Below are 9,521 nucleotides of genomic sequence, written 5' to 3' on the forward strand. Positions count from 1 at the left end.
TTAATTTTTATGATTAATTCTGATGACCAGATAACAATAAAATCCTCCAGACCCCCCCAAAAGCAACTTCCTTTTCAATCTGTTTCCAATATTTTCACAAAGAAAAGCAAGAGAGAGGTTGGAACGTGTGTCAGGACCTGGCCTCCATAAGGAGCCTAGAACACATAAAAACAAAAGCTGCATTTAAAAGCTGTAGCCTGCCAAAGTCTTCTGTGCCAGAAGGATCAGCCAGGGAAATGGGATGGGGGAGTGACAAAGTCTGTGTTGTTTGAGGACTTGGTTTACCTGGTATCTGGTGAATTCCGGTAGGCTTTAAGCCTTACACTGTACTGTAGTTATGAGGACAGAACGTCTTGGCGCAGGCTCATCCTCTGTGCTGTACAGTATGGCACACGCCCCCATTTAGAGGCCATTCTCACTGGCACAGCTGGACTTTTGGCAGGCCAGAGGCTTCCAATGCAGTTTTGTTTCTGTGTTTTCGTTGGCTCTTCTCTCCGCTAAAATGTCGACAGTAAATGCCAAGAAAGTTACTTAACGTTAATGGAGGCTGCTGTGCTTCTTGGGTTTGGTCACTTTTTTAATACCATGGTTTGGAGAGGTCTACCTTGCGTCCACCACCTCCCAACACACTGGTGCCTTGATAGCCTCAATGAAGTGTCTAGCCCTTGTGAGCATGTGGCTTTCACAGCTCTGGCATGTTAAGTGGCTAGCACTCTTACCTCGGGACATGCAGTGACAAATGTGGGTTCAAGCCCCTTCTTGGGGCAGGAATTCTCCTGCCATGCTTGCCAAAGTGTTGGGGGCAACCTCAGTGCCTGAATAAAACAGGTTCCAATGTCCAAGGCTTGAATCATGCTGTGGCTGAGCATAAAATGGCTGCTGAATTTGCCTCCACAGTGATTGTGTTAACGTGGTCTAAGTGTGTTGTAATATTCCTTGGGATATATTGGGCCCGATCCCCAGCTAGTATAGTTGACGCAGATATGTTGACTTCAGTGAAGCTATGCTGAACTATACACACTGAGAAGCTGGCCCACTGAGTCTGAAAGCTACCTTGTTCTGTTCTGTTGTAGCTGACACTAACCAAGGAGATCAAATAGACTTTTATGATGCTAAGCCAAAAGAAATGCATCGCTTGCTAACCAGACTGTCTTCTCCCAAGGCACTTAGTTGCGGAGGAGTTTAAAAGATCTAACAGTGACTCAGAGCTGGGGATGGGGGCGGAAGGAGTGAAAGGTCAGAGAATAGCTTTCACTGTCCAGCTAAAGCCTGCTAAAATGTGGCTAGTAGAACTGACTGACAATTCCCCATCAAAACTCTTTAATGTAAAATGACCTTCTGTGACGTAATGTTTAGGACACCCAGATCTGCGAGCTACTCTGTTATCCCTCTGTCTTAGCAAGAGTGAGAGCTTTGCTACCGCTAAGATGTGTCAGCTCCCTGATGCACCAGCCTTGCGGCATACTCTTCAAGACTCTGCCAGTCTAAACTTGGCCTTGCCGGTAACAATCAGTGAACCTCAGTTCCCCACAGATATCCCACTGCAGTGTCCCGTCACTCACTGGACACTCTTAGAAATTTCTATGTTCGCTGCCTCCAAAAGGACAGAGCACACATCAGCCTATCAGGAGACTCACACTTCACTTTAATACACAGCATTGCGATGATTTTGTAACAAAAGAAGAATAGGTTTGTTAACAAAGAACAGAGATCCAAGTGACACTAAACAAGGGGAAAAGAGACAGGTCTGGTTACAAACAAAACAAAATGAAACACGCTTTCTAGTGACTAAAACTTAATCTTATCAAGTTACAATCTTTGCCTAAGTAGTTTTCTTACTCACATAAAGTTACCAGCATCTCCCGCCTGCCAGACCAGGGGATCCAACTTTCACAGGCTCACAGGTTGCTGTTCCCAGTGTCCTCTAAGTGATGGGTTACTCTGTCTTTTTGCTCCCCTTTGTGTTATGGATATAGATGTTGATTTTTGACCTTTTATGACCTAAATGGCCTGTGACTCATCTCCTTGTGTGACTGCCCTTCTCCCTGTGTGATGAGCTAAGCTCTGTGGAGGTGCTTGGGCTAGAATTTCTTAGGCCTAGTCTACACTAGGGGTGGAGATCGACCTAAGATACTCAACTTCAGCTACGAGAATAGCGTAGCTAAAGTCGGCGTATCTTAGTTTGACTTACCTCGCGTCCTCACGGCGCGGAGTCAATTGCTGCGGCTCCCCCGTCGACTTTGCTTCCGCCTCTTGCCGAGCTGGAGTACAGCAGTCAACGGGAGAGCGATCGGGGATCGATTTATCGCGTCTACACTACACGTGTAGACGTAGACTTAGTTATACTCGGCAGAGGGGCCTCTAGGAGGGCCCTTGGCCTTGGCCTTGGAACGCATTCCCCCTGCCTTGGTCTGAAATCGCTGTGAATTTGCTGACCTTTTGGGCATGCTGCAAAATACATGTTTGTACCAGGAGTGGGTCCTGGTTTGAGGGTTGGTACCTAGGAAGGGTAAGGTACTTGTCAGGGTCTGGCTGCTGGGTTTGGTTTTCACAGTATGATAAAGTGTTAAGAGGCACCAAGCACCTGGGATAGATACATTCTTACAGTCTGATACATTGGAAAAACCCAACTCCCCTTCTGTGAGGTGAGAGTTATTCTATCTGTTTCACAGCTGGGGGAGCCGAGACATAGGGAGGGTTCTGGCATGTGCCCATGGTCACACAGTGAGTCAGATTCCCAAGATACCCATTTCCCCGTCCTCTAACCGCTGTCTCCCAGGTTTTCACTGTCGTTGGGATGACCAGGCCAGGCAGAAGTTCTGACAGGCTGTAACATTCTCTCTTGCTGGCTGTTTTGTTATGCTTTGAGCATTCTGCCGGGGAGCAATGTTGCAGAATAGCAATCTGTGCTGTGCGTAATTTAACACCTGACTTTGGCTGCCACACAAAGGAGACCCTCTAGCTGTGTGTTGTAGGCTGCATGGCCCATCTTTTCTCCCATACCTGTAAGGTGATGGGGGATGGGTAGGGCTGGGGAGAGGGAGTGGGGGGATTGTGTGTATAGGTTCATTAGGTTTTTTAGGTAGTGATGTTGTTGTGGGGTAATTTAATTTGCTTTTGGGGTAACGGATCGGTCTATTCTGATATTGTTGGGGCACCCAGAACGTTGGGTCGGGAGCTCTCTTATTGCAAAACAGTAAACATCTACATGGAGAAACAAATCTCTCTCTCTCTCTCTCTCTCTCTCTCTCTCTCTCTCCCACAGAACTCCTACCTGGTGCTGGCTGGACTGTCAGATGGACTTGTGGCAGTTTTTTCAGTGGCACGCGGCCTCCCAGAGGACAGCTGCTCCTACTTGTGCTCACACACTGCGAATAGGTCCAAGTTCAACATCTTGGACAGTGACCCCCGGCAGAACCCCTACCCTGTGAAAGCCATGGAAATAACAAACAGCGGCGCCGAGGTCTGGTACAGCAATGGCCCTGGGATTCTCATCATAGACTGCGTGACCATAGATATAAACAGGAGGCTGGAGCCCTACAACCCTCCATCTGTGATCACATCTATGGCGTGTAACTCGGAGTACCATGGGGAGGAAGTGATTTGGTGCCTGGATGATAAAACGAACTACCTGGTGATGTACCATACTGCAACCTATCAGCTCTGCGCGCGGTACTTCTGTGGTGACTGCAGCCCTTTAAGAGACATGTTTACAATCCAGCAGCCTTCCGCAGGGATCCCTGCTACAACAGCTGTACACAGGACGGTGCTTGAGAGTAACTCTCTGGCTGACATGAGCATTATCTACAGCCCGGAGCTGGGCACACAAATATTAAACCATCAGGACTCCCTCACAGACTATTGCTCCGTGTCTTCTTACTCATCCTCCCCTTCTAACAGAATAACTAGGTCCTTCTCCAGTCTGCCGAGCTCTCCTGCAAGCTCATCCAGCGCGCCTTTCTCCATGGATTGCGAGGAGTCCGACAAGTTTCATGAACTGATCCCTTCCCCAGACAGATCTGAAAATGATGCTACACCAACAGATGAGAACACGTCTCATCTCCAAGCTGTAAAGATTCTTCCAGTCAAAGACCTCATCTGGATCCCGAGGTAAACACATACTCCGCAAACCAGATCCGAGTCACAAGTGGAGCATGAGTTAGTTTGGCTTTAGGGAAGCTCTCAAGGACTTGGGTTTTGTTTCTAATTGTAATTTCACATCAAACTTACCCAGGGTGGTGTCTAGCAGTAAGATACAACAAAAAAGCTACGTAACTGTCCCAGAATTTCAAGTTAGAAACCAACGTTTCTACAACTTTTGGATGGTATCTAGGGTTGCCCATTTGGCAAATTTGAGGTCTTGCAGGATTGTTTCCATTAGGACAAGAAATCCTGATACAAATCAGGTGTATTCTTGGTGCAAGCTTGTTTATTAAAAAAAAAATGTACTCAAAAACTTGTTTCCGTGGTCAGAGTAGAAACAAACATCAGCAGGCAGTTTTCTTGCCCAGAAATCCCCAAGCCCGCCACTCCTGTGAATCCTCTGCCCAAGAAGCTGTCCCTCTGCCTCTTCTCAGGGTCATGTTCACCACTGCTTTTGCTGGCTTTCTGCCTCTAAGGCAGAGGTGAAAGTGGGCTGGTACGGGCCAGTATGGCGTACTGGTAAGAAGTGGCCGCCGGTACCAGCCTGTACACAGCCCACGGTAAAGTGCTGCCGTGGCAGTGCTTTAAGGATCCTCCTTAAATCACTGCCACGGCAGCGCTTTAACGTCGCTGCCCTTCTCCCCCCCAGGGCCGCCGACAGGAGCGGCAAAAGGGGCAGCTGCTCCGGGGCCTGGCAATTTAAAAGGACCCGGGGCTCCCGGCCACCGCTACCGCAGCAGTGGCTGGAGCCCCGGGCCCTTTAAATCGCCGCCAGGCAACGTAGAAGGGCTGGCTGGGGGAGGCTGACTCCTTCCAGCCCCACCCCTTCTGTCTGTGGCCCCACCCCTTTAAAGTTATTTACCTTACTTTCACCTTGCTCTAAGGGTATGTCTATGCTGCGATGAAAGCCTAGGGTAAGTGGAATTGGAGTCAGCGGACCCTGGGTTAGAAAACCCAGAGCTTCAGCTTCTACACTGATTGATTGTCAACTCTAGGTTAAGAATTTTCTAACCAGGACCCAAACCTGGGAGTCCAGCATCCACACCGTGGTATGCAGATCTGAGTCCGACTAGCCATATCCCATACGTCCTAGTTCAGTGGTTCTCAAACTGGGGCCGCCGCTTGGGTAGGGAAAGCCCCTGGCGGGCCGGGCCGGTTTGTGTACCTACTGTACATGTGCTTTCCCTGACTGTCCGTGGCCCATGTTGTTGAGCATGATTGTCTCACTTTTGTCTGTAGGCGAGGTGGCGACATCATAGTTATCGGGCTGGAGAAGGAATGTGGCACGCAGCGCGGCAGAGTCATTGCCGTATTGAAGGCCGGAGAACTGGCTCCCTATGGGTGAGATTGAATTAGAGCCTGTATTGCATGTTCACAAAGGATTCCATCAGGGGAAATATAGCATCAGTGTCAGGGTGCAAGGCCTGCAATCCTCCAATTGGCCTCTCTCCCTTCGGGGCATTCTAGTGTGGATTCTATGCCATAGAGCAGGGATCGGCAACCTTTGGCACGTGGCCCACCAGGGTAAGCCCCCGGCGGACCGGGCCAGTTTGTTTACCTGCCCCGTCCGCAGGTCCGGCCGATTGCGGCTCCCACTGGCCGCGGTTCACCGCTCCAGGCCAATGGGGGCAGCGGGAAGCAGCGGGCGCCAAGGGATGTGCTGGCCGCCACTTCCCGCAGCCCCCATTGGCCTGGAACGGCGAACCACGGCCAGTGGGAGCCACGATCGGCCGAACCTGCGGGCATGGCAGGTAAACAACCCGGCCCGCCAGGGGGCTTACCCTGGTGGGCCGCGGGCCAAAGGTTGCCAATCCCTGCCATAGAGCAAGCTCCCAGCTGGAGGAATCACTGTGATTAGGCTTCAATTACACGGACAGGCCCTCAGTGCAAGTTAGAGCGGCCCTGAGGCTGGGATGGCCCAGGATTGGTAGAGCAGAGCATGCTGTGACTGGCCCCTCCTGCTCCTTATACTGGAACAAGCAGGAGAAGTTGGGAGAGATCTTCTCCCGCATGCCAGATCAATCCAAATTGGCTTCTTCAGGCAATGGTCATGATCTGCCCCAGAAACATCAGAGCAAGTTACACCTCCAGAGCTCTAACTGGCTGCCTTGTTTCCCAAGCTGGGATCAGTGTGAAGATAGGGCCTCTCATTGTGCAAAAGGTGATGTTGCGATAACTCTTGGCCCAATCCTGCCAGGTGCTGACTTCCCTGGGCTTTGCAGGCACCCGGCACCTGGCAGGAGGTCCTCAGTGCTCGGCAGACTCAGTCCCTGCATGAAGAACAAGAAGTGTATTTACTACAGAGCGCAGTGCTTGTCTGTGGCTTCATTCACTCAGGGCAGGTTGAAGTTCGGGCTCTAAATAAGCACCTTTGTACCAGCTGTGGCTCCTGGCACTCTGTGGCAAACAGTTATGGACATTAATTTAAAATGCTTCATGTAGCAACTGAGCTTCCAAGTAACTAAATAACCATGGTATAGTGTTGGGTTGTGTTTTGCTGACCATTTAAACACCAATATGTGATTGTGCTATTCATGGCAAGACAAAGCAAATAGAAGTTAAGCTGTGCTGTGTGTTATGAATGGCCATTTATTAATAAATAGCACAGATAACATGAAATCAAAGCCTTCCTTTCATTCACTTCCGTTGTTAGTTTGTGTCTTGTCATGTCAGGTATAGTGCTTTGTCCCTTTTATTACCTGCATAGGCCCATTTAGCTAGGTGGACTCGTTTCAGAGATTCACCTTATTTAAAAAAAACAGGAAGGAAAAGTATGGGGAGTCGAAGACCAGATGAAGTGGCCATTGCTAGACGTGTCCCATTTTACAATATTGCAGCCTTGCTGATTCAGGCACAAAGTCCATCGGCTCATCCTCTACCAGCAGGATGAAAATGATGAAAAATCCAACAATATTGCACTCCCAGTGACAACAACTTACTTCCCCTGGGTGTGGAGGCGTCTGCAAGGCTGCAATATCACTAAGATGCAGCCAGATACTGTACTGTGCCTCTGAGGAGTGGGGGGGGGAGGGGGAGAGATAAGGGTGACTTCCTTGGGGGCTACTCTGACTTAGGACAGCTTCCCCACAGCTGCCAAATACCAAACTCTCTAGCTACTCCTGCCATTCCTGGTTCCCCTGCCCCTGTGCTGGGGCAGGTCCCTTTCCTTTACCCCAGCGCTCCTTTATAGAGTGGCATGGATCCATTATTTGGATCTTACTAAATGCATGATGGGGCAAATTCTGCCACCTGTCCTCCCATTGAAGAGTCCCCCACTTTGTGAGCAGCCCCATTGAAATCAATGGGATGAAGGTCTGTCAAATCTGGCCTTACATTACTGCACGGTACTGCTGTAATCAAAAGAGCCTTGTAGAACTATGTCACTGTTGGGGTTTTTTGGGGTTGTGGGGGGAGGTGGAGGTGGCTATAATGTAATGAGTAGTTACACTGCTGTGTTTTCCTGTGTTAAATATCTCCAGCTCTCTTGGAAAAGCAGATTCGTTGACTGTAAGACAAACCCGAAGCACTTTGGGGTCTCACTTTTGCGAGGCTGTCTGGTTTCTGGGAGAGCGGCACCCCAGTTCACACTCCATTCTCCAACCCTGTTCTTGCTTTCCCAGGGCGCTGGTCGAAGCTGCTATCGTAGCAAGGGACACTGTTGTGTGCTGCTTTGAGAACAAAAACATGGAATGGTGCCTTGCTGTCTGGAGGAGCTGGGGTGCCCGAGAGTTTGACATTTTCTACCAGTCCTATGAAGAGCTGGGAAGGCTTGAAACCTGCATGCGAAAAAGAAGGTAGTGCTTGTCGAATTTAAAATCCAGCATCCAGGAAGGACGGACTACAGGGAACAGAAACGCCCGTCAGCATTCCAGCCTGGGCACTTTTGTATCCTTAGAAAAGGGTTTGGGTTGTGGGTTTTTTTTTCCCCCCCACATTTGCTGCTAAGGAACACTGCAGGGCTCTTGCAGAAGCTATCTCCCCTGCAGTGCATTTGCCAGAGACGCAGAAGACCAAACTAGATACCATTCTGTTTGTTTCCTCCTTTCTTTTCAGCAGGGGATAGAGATGTATTAAGTCCAGAAAGCGGGTGATCTCTCAACAATATTGCTCTAATGTGTACCACCCTCCCTATCCCTCCACCCATTTCCATTCACTTCTCTCTTTTGAGCCTCCTTTCTTCCACTGTAAATTCCCTCACAACCCCCACCCATCGGGGCAGCTGCTGCTTAGGTCCTCATCCAAAAGAGCTTTACTAACTACACAGATATGCATCTCTCTCCCTCCGAGACTGAGCTTTTACACAGTACTCCTATCACCTGCTGTCCCAATGGGCAATAATCCTTCAGTGGCCAATGTATTTCCGATCTGTAAAAGATATTGTGATAGAGTTACTGTGAAAGACCCAAAGATGATGATCTGCCAATGAATACTGCACAATCTCAGTACATTAATGAGCTATTTAATTGCACAGTTGCAAAGTAAATTGTACATAGATCGAATTCAAAGCAAAACACGTCAGCATTTCAGATGCTTTACCAGTTGAAGGGAGTAATTTAATCAGCAGAACTTGGAAATGGTCCTTGTCCCTCTGTTACTTTTCTCTGTAAATACATTTGGAAGTAAGCTCAGTTTACTGGTATATAAAAGTGTCTGTTATTTTTTAGATAGAGGTGCTTATATAGTTTATTTTTCACATCACTAAGGTCACACTGGACCCCGGAAAGCATTGTACCCGGTGTACACACAATCACAGTATCATAGCATGTATAGAAGAGTGTAAAAAGTGAATCAACTCCTGATGCGTGAATGTGTACTGTGTATTGAACTGTTTTTATACTGAGAAACTGATACTAAGTTTGAACATATATGCAAGGCTGCTTGATGTAGACTTAGCAGGTTACATGTCAGATTTACACTTTTACTGCAGGCTGTTAAAATAACCATCAGAAGCAAAATGTATCTCAAAATAAACAGACTCCTCCAAGAATTACGTTGCGTCAGTGTCACTGTTTATTGGCAGCTGGTGACTGCATCAGCCACTGGATGTTTGCACAGCTCCATGATCAATTCAAGAGTTGTTGCCTCTGATTAAAATGCAGGCTTTCTCTCTCCCCCACTAGATATCTGAATGGCGGGGAGAGGACAGGGGTCCCTCCCCCTTGGACTCTCCAGCACTGCTAACAAGAGTATCACATAACTGAGATATTTTAAACCACATCAGGGTTACAGATACAATCTGCCTGGATACCAGTTAGGAATGGTGCAAGGAACTATGGGTATTAAAAAAAACTACATTTGGGAAGGACCAAAAGCAGCCCCATGAATGTGAAAGACCTGATCCCATCCGCTGTGCTACTGCATGACACAAACACTTTGGG

General features: G+C 48.5%; 1 protein-coding gene across 1 annotated transcript in view; it reads left to right on the top strand.

Moving 5' to 3' along the window:
• Positions 1-9,133, top strand: part of LRRK1 (leucine rich repeat kinase 1) — a 70,905-nt gene extending 61,772 nt beyond the window's left edge. Inside the window, exons 29-31 of the mRNA XM_026648467.2 lie at positions 3,266-4,110; positions 5,383-5,484; positions 7,764-9,133. Of these exons, the coding sequence (XP_026504252.1) occupies positions 3,266-4,110; positions 5,383-5,484; positions 7,764-7,941 (1,125 nt within the window). The 3' untranslated portion in view covers positions 7,942-9,133. The remainder of the gene's footprint in view (positions 1-3,265; positions 4,111-5,382; positions 5,485-7,763) is intronic.
• Positions 9,134-9,521: the final 388 nt, after the last annotated feature.

Source organism: Terrapene carolina, unplaced genomic scaffold (genome assembly GCF_002925995.2).
Source record: "Terrapene carolina triunguis isolate 2854851 unplaced genomic scaffold, T_m_triunguis-2.0 Scaffold67, whole genome shotgun sequence".
Taxonomy (NCBI): Eukaryota; Metazoa; Chordata; order Testudines; family Emydidae; genus Terrapene; species Terrapene triunguis.